The following is a 13,779-nucleotide window of genomic DNA, read 5'->3' as shown; positions in this document are numbered from 1 at the left end:
TTCCTCCTGTCTCCTTTCTCCCGGGTTGAGAAGGTGGGACCCTCAGCAAGCACAGTAAAGATGTATTCAGACTCAGAAAACAAAACAAAAATGGATGGAGACATGTTAAATGAAAATCAAACCAAACGGAAGGAAATTTGTACAGATAATAACCTGCTGTGAGGAGGCAAAGCTTACAGTTTTGGGAACTTCGTATGCTATCTGGGTCGACACGCCTCCCATGTCGAGAATACCAGCTGTTCTTTTACGGAGAATGGCTTCGCTGCTTTCGCTGCCAGGGATGTTAACTTCCACAACTGCCTCATCATCTGTAAAGAACAAGAAACATCCACTGGAACCAAACAGATGCAGAGAAGCGGGATCTTGTGAAGAGTCATCCTGCTTTCGTTACAGGTTCGAGGTTTCCTAGGCAGACCCAGCCTGCTCCTCCCCAGTAAGATCAAGTTCACTGTGTGACACAATAGCACCTCCCACTCTGCTCCGACACACCCAGCTCATTTTTTATGCTTTGCACGAAACAGAAAAAGACATAATTTCCAGTTAGATAACATTCATTGGAAACATGATACTTACCATCTTCAATATGCTCAAATCGTCCGAGGACAAAATTAATGCCAATCCAAGCATACACACCTGGAGACATTATAAAGAGAGTAAAGTTTTAAAATATTCTATATAATTCTGATCAGTGCAGTCTGTGCAAACATTTCATTCCCTGACAAGCTGTGAAAACATTATCTGAAAAAAATACATTTCTACTGATGTATTTTTTCTTTCCCTAGTCGTTGGTCTATAGTTTTCTTTTAAATTTCTCTTTTGATTTCTTCTTTGACACATTGGTTGTTGAGAAGTATGCTGTTTAGTTTTCAGAAAGTTGTAGATTTTCCAGCTTTTGTCATGTTGCCAAATTTTTGTTTCATATTGCTGTGGTCAGAAAAGGTAGTTGGTATGACTTAAATCTTCTTAAGGGTGCTAAGATTTGTTTTGTGTCCTATCATATGATCTATCCTGGAGAACGTTCCATGTGCACTTGAGAAAAATGTGTATTCAGTTGCTATTGGATGGAATGTTTTGTATATGCCAGTTAAGTTTGTTTGTCCTGGTTCATTCCAACATTTCCTTGTTGACTTTTTTTTTTTTAAGTGATCTTTTTTTCCAGGGCAACTTTTAATTTTTTTTTTCTGATGTGTTGGGTCTTTGTTGCTGCATGCAGGCTTTCTCTAGTTGTGGCAAGCAGTGGCTACTCTGTTGTGGTGCTCGGGCTTCAGCAGTTGCAGCACATGGGCTCAGTAGTTGTGGCATGTGGGCTCTAAGGCACTCGGGCTTCAGTAGTTGTGGCGCACAGGCTCAGTAGTTGTGGCGCACAGGCTCAGTAGTTGCGGTGCATGGGCTTAGTTGCTCCTCGGCATGTGGGATCTTCCTGGACCAGGGATCAAACCTGTGTCCCCTGCACTGGCAGGCAGATTCTTAATCACTGCGCCACCAGGGAAGTCCCTCCTTGTTGATTTTCTGTGTGGACAATGTATCCATTGCTGATAGTGAGGTACTTATGTCCTTAATATTGTTGTATTTTTGTCTATTCCTCCCCTAAGATGTGTCAGTATTTGCTTAGTATATTTTGGTGCTTGGAGGTTGGGAGCATAGACATTTATAACTGGTATATTTTCTTGATGTATTGACCCCTTTGTCATTATATAACAATATTCTTTGACATGTTATCCTTGTTGTCTTGAAGTCTATTTTGTCTGATATAACTATGCCAGCCTTCTTTTGGTTTCTATTTGCTTGGAATATCATCTTTCAATGTTTCACTCTGAGCCTATGTGTGTCTGTAGAGCTGAAGTGAGTCTCCTGTAAACAGTGTATAGTTGGGTCTTGTTTTTTGATTTATCCAGCCCCTCTGTGCCTTTTGATTGGTGAGTTCAATCTATTTACATTTAGAGTGATTACTGAAATTCAAGGATTTACTACTGCTATTTAATTTTTTGCTTTCTGGTTGTCTCTCCATTGTTCCTTTTTCCTTCTGTTTTTGATTATCTTTGAAAGTTTGTGGTTTTCCACAGTGATTTGCTTAGTTTCCCCCTTTTTTATGTTTCTTATCTCTGCTCAGATATTTACTCTGTGGTTACCAAGAGGTTTATATAAAATACCTCACAGATAAAACAGTCCTTTCCTGCTGATAACAATTTACCTTCATTCGCCTGTAAAGGTTCCATTCTTTTACTTTTTCCCTTTTATATTTTTCGTGTCACAAATTCTCTTTTTATGCTGTAATTTTATCAAGTTGTAGTAGCTACAGTTATTTTTAATGCTCTTTTCCTTTAATCTTTATGCTATAATTGCTTAATACACTATTCTAAAAGAGAGTTAGTTTTTAATTCCATTTATCACCTTAATTAAAGTTTTCTGTACTTTCATCTTGTCACTTCAGCTTGAAGAGCTCCTTTCAACATTTTCTTCAGTTTAATGATGGTGAATTCCTTCAGTTTTTGTTTATCTGGAAAAGCCTTTACTTCTCCTTCATATGTGAAGGATAACTTTACTGGGTAGAGTATTTTTGGCTGGCAATTTTACCTTTCAATACTTTGAATATGTTATTCCACTCCTGGCCTACACACTTTCTCCAGAGAACTCCAGTGATAGCCTAATGGGTTTTTTTTTTTTTTTGTAGGTTACTGTCCTTTTTTAACCTGGCTGCATTTAAAATTCTTTTATCACTGACTTCTGACAGTTTTAAAATACTGTGTCTTGGAGATGGTCTTTTGTGTTGAAATTACAGTTGTTCCGTTAGCTTTTGGACTTGTATATCCAGTTCCTTCCTCAGGTTTGGGAAGTTCTCAGCTATTATTTCTCTGAATTCTTACTGCTCCCTTCTCTCCCTCTCCTCCTTCTAAGATACCCATTAACCTTACATTGGCTTTTCTAATGAAGCCTGATAGTTCTCATAGGGCTTCTTCACTTTAAAAAATCTTAGTTGTCTCTCCTCTTCCACCTGAAACATTTCTATTTTCCTACCCTGAGCTCATTTATTCTCTCTTCCATCTGAGCTGCTCTACTTCCAACACTTTCTAATGCATTCTTCATCTCATTTATTGAGTTCTTCAGCTCCAGAATTTCTGTTTGGTTCTTTTTTAGAATTTCAATCTCTCTGGTAAATTATTCCATTTGTTAATTTTATTCCTGAGATCACTGTACTGCCTTTGTGAGTTTTCCTGTAGCTTACTCACTTTTTTCCTCACAGCTATTTTGAATTCTCTCTGCCGCCTTCTCTTTTCTTTCTCTGCCCCTAGTTGTTGTGGTCTCTCCTCACAGAGTCCCTCCAACTGCAGTACTCTCAGCCAGATAAACTCCCCACCCCAATTTACCACCTTCACCCTCCACCTCCTCTGCCAGAGAGCTCATGCTGGCCCACTGCCACCCTTGCTGTCCCTGGCCTGGCTCTGCAACCTCCTCTGAGGTCCAATCCACCCACTTTCACGGGCACAGATGAGATGATTTCTTGGGTGTCCTGGTGTGCTGTGCAGAGGGACTTTTTTTTTTGGTTATGGATGTCCAATTAGTTGTAAATCAAAGGGGAGAGAGAAAAGGAACCATGCACACCACCATGATGCTGACATCACCAAGACCTGTTCAACTTTTAATATTACCACAACCTTTCAAAAGGGCCATCATCCCACTAAATTATTTTTATTCCTCTGTCCACACTGCAGCTTTTCCGACCTATGTTGACTCAAATCATTTCTTCTGCCTAGAATGAGCTTCCTAACCCTCTCTCAGAGCCCCAGCCTTACTATGCTTTGGCACACTGTATTTATAATTAACCCTTGAGGCCCAGTTCAAAGGTCACTTTCTCCATGATGCCCCTAGCTAGGGGGAGAAAAGTCTCCTTTCAAATTCCCATGATAGTTTTTCCTCATCCTCCTTATGGCACCTAAAAAACTCTACCTTATATAAGCAGCTGTGCACCGCACTTGCCTATAAACAGCTGGATGGCAGTATGTGAATTTTACCCAAGTTTTGGCAAAATGATAGATGATTTTGAAATAAATGCTTTTTGGTCTCCATTTCTAGCAAGCTATTCCCCAAATAATTTCACTGACTTGCCCTTTCACTTTCAAGTAGAATTATTTCTTTGAAACCAGAACATTTCCTCAGTGTATCAAAATCAAGAATAATTTCCCCTTCCTGGCAAGTAAATCGGTGGAAGGTTCCAACAGCTCAGTAATTATTATAATTCCGGAAAGCTGTATAACTTAGGCAAGGAACACAAAACTTTTCTATCAAAATGAGTCCAAAATATATTTCCTAAATGTGATGAAGACAAACTAAGTTATTTTTTACTGGCTTAATGTTTAGATTATAAAGACCAGTCATGTAAGAAATTAATTTTGCCATTTAAAAATTATAATATGTGAAGGCTATCGTTTCCCAAATTTTAAAATGTTAAGAGTAATTTAATAAAGTGTACATGGGTAAGACTGGGAGGACGTAAAGGAATAGCTTCCCAAATTTCAAGTTGAAGACTAATATACCAACCTTCTTGTTTCCCTGAAATTACTTCTGCATGAGAGTCAGAAAACAGAAAGTCAAAGTGCACAGGGATGTCAGTCAGAAGGTCTTCCAGAATGGCTTTCTGCTGACTGTAAAACAATCCAAAAATTTACATATCAATATATTATATCCTGAATTTTTCTGTTTTAAAAAGAAAAAGAAAAAAAACCAAAACAAAACCCTATGGCTGTGGTATATTTTATGTGGAAAAAACAAATTTTAAAACCAAAACAGTTCATTAAGAAGACTGTTAAAGGACTTTTCAGAAGTTGTGTAAATTATGTGATTCCTAGATGTAAAACTACAACTGCAAACAATCCTTAAACTAATAAAACAGAAAATCAGTTTTTTTCCTACTGTTTATTTTTTTTAATTAATTAATTAATTGGTTGTGTTGGGTCTCTGTTGCTGCACATGCTTTCTCTAGTTGCGGGTGAGCGGGGACTACTCTTCACTGTGGTGTGTGGGCTCCTCATTGTGGTAGCTTCCCTTGTTGTGGAGCATGGGCTCTAGGTGTGTGGGCTTCAGTGGTTGCGGCACATGGGCTCAACAGTTGTGACTCACGGGCTCTAGAGCGCAGGCTCAATAGTTGTGACAAATGGGCTTAGTTGCTCCGCGGCATGTGGTATCTTCCTGGGGCAGGGATAGAACCAGTGTCCCCTGCATTGGCAGGCGGATTCTTAACCACTGAGCCACCTAGGAAGTCCAGAAATCAGTTTTTTTTTTAAATTATTTATTGGATTTATTATTTTTTTATTGGCTGTGTTGGGCCTTTGTTGCTGCACACGGGCTTCCTCTAGTTGCTGAGAGTGGGGGCTACTCTTCATCGTGGTGCGTGGGCTTCTCTTGTTGCGGAGCACGGGCTCCAGGTATGTGGGCTTCAGCAGTTGCAGTACATGGGCTCAACAGTTGTGGCTCACGGGCTCCAGAGCACAGGCTCAATAGCTGTGGCACACAGACTTACTTGCTCCACGGCATGTGGGATCTTCCTGGGGCAGGGTTCGAACCTGTGTCCCCTACATTGGCAGGCAGATTCCTAAACACTGTGCCACCTAGGAAGTCCCTGGAAATCAGTTTTTTTTAATGACAACTTTATAGTTTACTATTTATAGTCATAAATAAATACATTAAAAGATATTTGGTGAGTTCTGACTAAGGGAATAGGTCGGGTACTATTCCAGATTTGAAAAAATAATTTTTAACGTCTTCCTTTTGATGATTATGATGGAAGAGAAAGACGAGGAGGAGGGAGGGGAGGGGGATAAGGAGGGAGAAACCCACCGCAGCCAAAACTACCACCAGCCTGGCTGGCCCTGCCCTCACGGGGAGGATCACCTTTCGGGGAGGATTCTCATTCCAGCTGTGCAGAGGATGTAGAGAGGGGTCTCTTTGTGTTTTGCCCGTGGTACATGCTCTGCAGCAAAGTTCAAGAGTGGAGAAATGTAATCACTGACTTTTTCTGGAGAGGTAGCAAACTCTGAAATGCCTACAGAAGAAGGACACTCATGTTAACAAGTACATACGTTAGCTAATAAGTTATGCTTCTTCAAAAAGTGTCACTGTTTGCAGATGACATGATACTACACAAAGAAAATCCTAAAGATGCCACCAAGAAACTACTGGAGCTCATCAATGAATTCAATGAAGTTGCAGGATACAAAACTAACATACAGAAATCTGTTGCATTTCTATACATTAACAACGAACTATCAGAAAGATAAATTCAGGAAACAATCCCATTTACCACTGCATCAAAAAGAACAAAATACCTAGGAATAAACCTACTTAAGGAAGTAAAAGATCTGTATTCTAACATAAGACACTGATGAAAAAACATTGAAGACAACACAAACAGATGCAAAGATACACTGTGTTCTTGGACTGGAAGAATTAACATTGTTAAAATGACCATATTACCTAAGACAATCTATAGATTCAGTGCAATCCCTATCATTTTTCACAGAACTAGAACAAGTAATTTAAAAATTTGTATGGAAACACAAAAGAATCCAAATCGCTAAAACAAACCTGAGAAAGAACAGAACTGGAGGTATCACACTCCCTGAATTCATACTAGATTACAAAGCTACAATAATCAAAACAGTATGGTATTAGCACAAAAACAGACATATAGATCAGTGGAACAGACTAGAGAGCTCATAAACAGAACCATGCACTTATGATCACCTATGACAAAGGAGGCAAGAATATACAATGAAGAAAAGACAGTCTCGTCAGTAAGTGGTGCTGGGAAAACTGGACAACTACATGTAAAAGGATGAAACTGGAACATTTTCTCACACACCATATACAAAAACAAACTCAAAACTGATTAAAGACTTAAATGTAAGACCAGAAACCATAAAACTCCTAGAAGAAAACATAGGCAGAACACTCTTTGACCTTAAAAAGTAGCAATATTTTTTTGGATCTGTCTCCTAAAGCAGAGGAAATGAAAGCAAAAATAAACAAATGTGACCTAATTAAACATAAAGGCTCTTGCACAGAAAAGGAAACCGTCAACAAAACAAAAAGACAACCTACTGAATGGGACAAAATATCTGCAAGTGATATGACCAATAAGTAGTTAATATCCAATATATATAAACAGTTCATACAACTCAATATCAAAAAAACAAACAACCCAATTAAAAATGGTCTGAAGACCTGAAGAGACATTTTTCCAAAGAAGAAACAGACTCACAGATAGAGAGAACAAACTAGTGGGGAGAGGAGAGGGGGAAGGGCAAGATAAGGGTGGAGGATTAAGAAGTACAAAAGAAAAAAAAGTTATGCTTCTCTAATGTGTCTAATTTGAGAGAAACTCAAGCTACACACCATACGCTCCTAGTTTTCTTTATCCCTCTGACAACTTCTTCCACAATGTCTTGGCTGTAAATGATGGTGGTGCTACATGTTCAGTTCTATGCTCTCTTCTCAGTTATCAAATACAGGCCTAACTGAACAACTATTATGTGTCAGATACTTGGGATCAACTGCACATGAGCTAATCCCTGCCCTTGAGAAATGTGCCTCTACTGTCCTCAGCAAGTTCACTCACTCCCACAGCTGCCATCTATGGAGACCATCTATGTCTCAGCTCTCCAAACCTCACCAGCAGCCACCCAGATCTCTCCCCCAACCTCCAGATAAGTATGTAGCAACTGTCCACTGGACACGGCCATGTGCTTGTCCTCACAGCAACATATGCAAATCCAAACTCAACTTCCACTACAAACCTGCTCTTATTGCTTGTTACCTACCTCAGCAGCCCCAGCCAGTATCCTGGGTAAAATCCCTTTCCCTCACCCCAACATGCGTTCTGGGTTTCACTGATTGCCTATCCTTGGTTCCACTCACATTATTTCACTTCTCATCTCTTCTGGACACCACCAGCCTCTGCCAACCTGCTGCAGCACATTCTACTCTCCAGTCCTAGCAATCCCCAACCACACACTATGCAGAGGATGTCTCTTCCTGGTTGAGATCCTCTGGTGGCCCCTCAATGCCCTCCAGATAAAGCTCAGCTCTAGGACAACATAACGTGCCCTGCGCACTCACCCACCCCATCTCTTGCCGCGTTCCTTCCATCTGGCTTCAACTAGACTGCATAAAATTTCTGTAATGTACTTTATGGCCCCTGCACCTCCACCAGGAAGAGGCTTCTCCTTGACTGCCTCCTCCCCTCTTCACCTGGCTGACTCCCACTCACCCACCGAGCTACGCCCTCTCTGGAAGTCTCCACTAACTGGACCCTGAAGATGAGCTCTCATTACATTCCATGCTTACCACCCCACCTCGGGGTAGTACTCATTCCACCTCATCGAAACCACCTATCTACTTGCCTGTCTCATTTCAACTGGAAGCTTCTCGAGGGCACAAACTGTGTCTTACTCAAATTTATACTCAGCACCTGACACAGTCCCTGGCAAATAGCAGGTACTCGGCAAATATTTGCTGAATGAGTCCATAAGTGAATGACTATTTCCAGCTATCATTTAGCCTACAATATTAAAGCTGAGGGGGATTTTAGAAGTCCAAAATATATTTCACAGATTAGGAAACTGTGGACTCAGAAAGATTAAGCGATCTGTCAAAGCAACCAGCAGCAAACAAACTACTGGGTTGGCCAAAAAGTTTGGTCGGGTTTTTTGTAATATCTTATGGAAAAACCCAAATGAACTTTTGGGCCAACCCAATAAAAGCCCGATTTTTTTGGACTCCACCTACAATGTCATTTCAATAGACACCAAGCCCAAAACTATCCAGAATCTATTAAGTAAGGAAATTTCTAGAGCATTGCTATAACGCTAGACACAAGAGTCTGTGCTTCAGGACAGAGAAGCGCTATACAAAAGTACTTGAATTTCCACTTCAAACACTTCCTGTAGCATCAAAGTGGACCATATTAAGCCTGATTTTAATGAGATTCTGGTGTGTACCCTGGGATGGTGCTGCAGCTGCCCCTTGTTCTCAGAGGACAACCCCAAGGCATGAAAGTTTTCACCTTATTCCATGAGAGCAGGTTAATCACTGACGGAACCTGGGATGCGAAGCTAGATGAAATGCAAAGTGCCGTACAGAGTTTTATTTTTTCATTTCCTGGTGAAATTATTTGGTCAATATTACTTTAACCCCGAAAATGTTTCTATTTTCAGAGACACATAAAAATGTAAGAAATGGGAAAACAGAAAACTAAAACTTAAAACTCATTCACTAAGACAGAGAAAATGATCCTCTATGAGTAACTTTGAAAAAATGTTCATGGGAATGTACACTGATATCAAAATAATGCTTGTACAAGAGACTCAGATTAAGTTCCCTCTGTTTAACCTGAAAAATGAGGTAGAGATTTTGAATTTTCTGAGCAATACGCTGGCACCCAGCTGCCCAAACCTCAAAGAACAATCAACCTGTCGAGCTACCTGAAGAAGGAAGTGGGCCTGACACTGAAAAGTGAGTAGGACAGAAAGGGTCTACAGTCCCCTGGTCAGGAACTATTTTATGAGGACAGGTTTTCTTATCAGTTAAAACTAATTCCTTTTTCACTTACATTTTTGAAATGGGAGATAATAAACTATGAGTTATTTTTTGTCAACATTCTCTAATATTTTCAAAGATAATTTCTCTGCAATTTTTATTAAATATTTTACTATTTAACACATCAACAAGATGAAATAAAAGTGCTGAATCTCTTTTAAGATCTATGGCCAATCACATCAGTGATTATCAACCATCAAGACGTTAAACGCCTATTTCAAGATACTCCTGACATTTTCCCTTCCTAAAGCTCCTGACAGAAGGGTGCTACCTGTGCAAATGGTATAAATACAGAAAACGGTTGAGAACCACTGATTTAAATTATCTAATGGGGAAGGCAAATTTCAATTTTTATATAACACACTGATTTAGAAATTACAGTATCTTTAAAACTGGACATAATGATACCACAGCTCTTCTAAGTTCTATGGTCACTCTTCTTAAATAACCTAGATAATCAGAACTGCATTGGGGCAGCAATTTTTAAAAATAACAAATATATACCAACGTATTCAAGTACAGATATCCATGAGTTATCGGAAATAACCTCGTCATTAAGGATAGAGACCAATAGCTACCAAATAGAAAACGATCGCTCCATAATCAACATCAACTAGCAAACATCTGAGCAGACACCGTAAGTAAGGCACTATGATAAATGCTGCAGGAGACAAAAAGACAGACAAGGGTTTGGGCTACTTTATGAAGGGAAAATGTCAGCAGCAAGATGAACAGAAAAGGGAAAAGAGTGAAACAAGGAGACCAACTGGGTCCTAGTGTGAGCTCTGAATGAGGTGATGACTGTGAGGAGAGGAAGGGAAAGACGTGAAAACCAGCACAGAACGAAAGGGCAGAATCGGGTTACCACTCAGATAATTATCATTTACATACCGGGTTTTATTTTCATAACCACAGGTTTTCGATTTTTATCCCTCATTTGTCTGATATCCAACAGATCATGAGGATTGCCATTATGCCTTGGCCAGCAATAGACAAATATCCTAGACCCGCTGCTACCGCAGTCCACCACGATGCCATAGTTCACGTTGGGGTTATTGGTGTCTGTAGCTTCAATGTCAGTAACTCGTGCCAAGTACCTTGTTTAAAGAGACAAACATATACTTTTACTTGCAATAAACAAATACGAAGTCAAGCGATCTATAACCTGTGTGGCAGCACCACCGTAACACCTTTATAGCTGCCAAATGATTAAAAAGTCAAAAGTGTGTATCTAAAGCAGATACACACGCATCATTCCTTTAAATAAGTTCAAACAAGCTCTGAAAAGCAAAACTCTATTTCCAAACTATCAACATGAACTGAAAACTCAGCTTAAAAGATATCACAGGAGAAGCTTATGCCTAAGATGTGGATTTGGTGGTTAACGACTAAACAGTTTCAAACGGTTTAATTTTTCATGCCATTCTGTATTCCGTACGAAATCTGTTTCCTCCAGCCATGTGCTCCTTAAATTCTAACCTAATCCCCAAAGTCTTGAAGTCATAAAATGAAGGTATGGTATCCCATCTAGAAAACAAACGTTTTTTTCTCCTACCTTTGAAACTTCTTGTCTTTGGAGAGCCGCCCATACTTATTTCGGATGATGACAACAGAAAAGTATAGAAGTGAAACAGCAGCAGCCAGGATGCTAATAACGATAATCTGGCGTAAACTGGTGTTCAGAATTCGGGGACACCCCACCGGAGAGACACTGAAATGCCAGGAAGCAGGAAAAAGACAGGAGATGCCGATCCTGAAATTCCAAACGACAGGTTTAGTGAAAGCAGTCTGCTCCAGAGAGGCCCCCCTCCCCTCCACTGATCTGAAAGTAAGACGTTCAGCTTGAGCTGCCCTTACTTCCCTGCAGGTAGGTTATCTGTATACCAGCATCTTCCACATTGCAACAGTCCCCACAACAGTCAATAAATACGTTTTGTATATCCTGTGTTTTTAGAAATATTCCGGAGACATTTTTGCAGATAAACTTTTTTCTCAGTTTATGTCAGGAATGAGAGACTATTATTAGGCTTAAAAAAACAAAACAAAATAAAAAAAAACAAATCTTGCTGACTTTGGGATAAATTCTATTGTTTAATGTTAATTTCTACACCCTTCCCTTTAAAGAGTGCTTCACGGACTAAAATATCTCACAGAAGTGGGGGGAGGGGTATCCTGCTAACCCAATGGAATTTTCTATTTGTAGTTTCTGGCCTCCATGTGGGTTCTTGGACCAGCCACTCCATGGAGTTTATCACCCCCTCCCACACACCTCCGAGGCTTACAGACTGTGCTTAATACAACTCCTCCCAGATTCCAACATGCGTGCCCTTTATGATAAACTACGTTAATCTCTGTAGAATCCACCTGCATTACCTCTTTCCTCCTGTGACAGGCACCCCACTGGGGCCCTGGATGAATGAAGGTGTTTAACAGAAGTGTAGCACAACTTTGGACACTTTTCACTTGGGATTTAGATGTCCCCCCCTCTCGAGACCTGTTCCTGTGGCACCAACATCTAGGGTTTTATAGTGCCAGTGATTCAGCACCATCACTCACCTCCCCATGCTGACGGGTCAGAGGTCAGGCAAGGCTCTGGGAGTCAGTCCTCATGCACCATTACAGAAGTCCTCCTGGCATTAGAGCCCTCCTGTTCCAGCAAGTGAGAAAATCACAAAGATGGCATGATCCAAGGAAACATCTATGTTCTTTATCAAGTGGGTGCTTAAATCCAAGCACACGTAATCAGGTCTGTGATCCTCGAACCGGAGTTCTTAGCAGGGTTTATTTTGAGCAATACACTTCAAAGTTAATTTCATGCTATCAGAGACATAGGCCTAAATCAAAAGAGATAATAACAGTCTGGCATTTCTACTTAAATGCGAATCAGTGACCCCAAAATACAGGTCACCAAATAGGTCATAACTACCTTATGGTGCTGAATGCTAAGGAAGATTAGGGGTGGGAACAGGAGGCAGGCAGAATGAGTAACTGAATGGGAATCGGAACTATCCATTCATTTGATAAATAGCTATTAGATCTCTCCTCTATGCACAAAGTACCATGTAAGGCACCATGCTCTTAGTAAGCTCTGTCACCTGCACAGTGGCTGCCACTCCTCCAGCCCCCAGATCTCAAATCACAGAGAGAACAGGGGCCTAGAGCCAGGGCCTCCTTCTGACCTGCTGGAGCCAAAGGACGTGTGATAGTGGGTCTCTTTCTTGGTCTCGTGGCACTGCTTTACCTCTTCCAGGCCTCTCAGGACAGCAGTCTCCCCTATCTACTTCTTAGCTCTTGAATGATTCCTTCCCTGGACCCTCCATGTCTCGGTGTTTCTGCACATCCTGTCTGCTCTGCTCCCAGGTTTTCTGTCTTGGCTCCAACCTCTTCTAACTCTGATCTCTGTTCCTGGGCAATTTCACTTACTGCTTCAATGATCTGATAGCTCAGAACTTTCTCCACCCCAGGCTTCACCTCTGAGCTACAGATACATATCTTCAAGCACCTACAGACAACCTCATCTGAACATGGGCCCATGAGAAACACTTGTAAAACCGAACCCTTCCACTGCAACCCTCATCCTGCTCCACCCGTGCCATCTCAATCTCAATCCCACTGAATGCTCGAAGCAGAAACTTGGGAGTTGAACCTGACCCCTTCCTCCCCTTCATCCTCCAGAGCCAATTTCTTATGGAGTCCTTCCATTTTTTAACCTCAGTTTCTCTAAAGTCTGTCCGTTTTCTTATCACTGTTGCCTGAGGTCAGTTTCTATCTCTTATTCTTATTCTCTATCAGGACAGCAGCCTAACTCTTCAGTCTCCCACCTGCAGTCAACCCAGTGGCTCTCCAGTTTCTCACCCAATAGCTTCAGGCAGATTCTTTAACCGAAACTGATATCCATCCCATCCCTGCTCAGGTCCAGGATCCTGCTAATCCTGTGCTGGAAATCCTCCAAAGGCACCCCTCGCAAATAAATAAAGGCCAAAGGCTGTACCCTGACTCCCCGTCCTACAGGATCCGGCCACCTGTTACTGCTCTGACCTCACCGTCCTCTCCCTTCCTCACTCCACTCCAGCCACACTGGTGTCCTCTCTGTCTTCATGTATCCCAGGCACTGTCTGGTCTCAGGGCCTCTGAATGTATTGCTCCCCTCTGCTTGGAAATAATCCATATGGTTTATTTTTTTAACTC

The 13,779-nt window shown here is 41.0% G+C and overlaps 1 protein-coding gene across 5 annotated transcripts in view; it reads right to left on the bottom strand.

The window, feature by feature from the left end:
• The window catches only part of ENTPD4 (ectonucleoside triphosphate diphosphohydrolase 4), a 39,034-nt gene that overhangs the window by 12,832 nt on the left and 12,423 nt on the right, over positions 1 to 13,779 (bottom strand). For 3 of the 5 annotated variants that reach the window (XR_009051232.1, XR_009051231.1, XM_057720860.1), the window contains exons 2-8: positions 12,148 to 12,238; positions 11,147 to 11,344; positions 10,483 to 10,688; positions 5,887 to 6,037; positions 4,537 to 4,640; positions 574 to 633; positions 154 to 308 (exon numbers count right to left, since the gene is read on the bottom strand). Coding sequence is in view for 3 of the 5 variants with exons in the window: in XM_057720860.1 (XP_057576843.1) it covers positions 154 to 308; positions 574 to 633; positions 4,537 to 4,640; positions 5,887 to 6,037; positions 10,483 to 10,688; positions 11,147 to 11,344; positions 12,148 to 12,155 (882 nt within the window). In the remaining 2 variants the exon portion in view is untranslated. The remainder of the gene's footprint in view (positions 1 to 153; positions 309 to 573; positions 634 to 4,536; positions 4,641 to 5,886; positions 6,038 to 10,482; positions 10,689 to 11,146; positions 11,345 to 12,147; positions 12,239 to 13,779) is intronic. The other 2 variants (XM_057720861.1, XM_057720863.1) reach the window with 2 other exon arrangements.

This window comes from Hippopotamus amphibius, chromosome 2, assembly GCF_030028045.1.
Source record: "Hippopotamus amphibius kiboko isolate mHipAmp2 chromosome 2, mHipAmp2.hap2, whole genome shotgun sequence".
In the NCBI taxonomy this organism is placed as follows: Eukaryota; Metazoa; Chordata; class Mammalia; order Artiodactyla; family Hippopotamidae; genus Hippopotamus; species Hippopotamus amphibius.
Note: the sequence above shows the minus strand (reverse complement) of the source record. Positions and strands in the feature narration are given on the sequence as shown.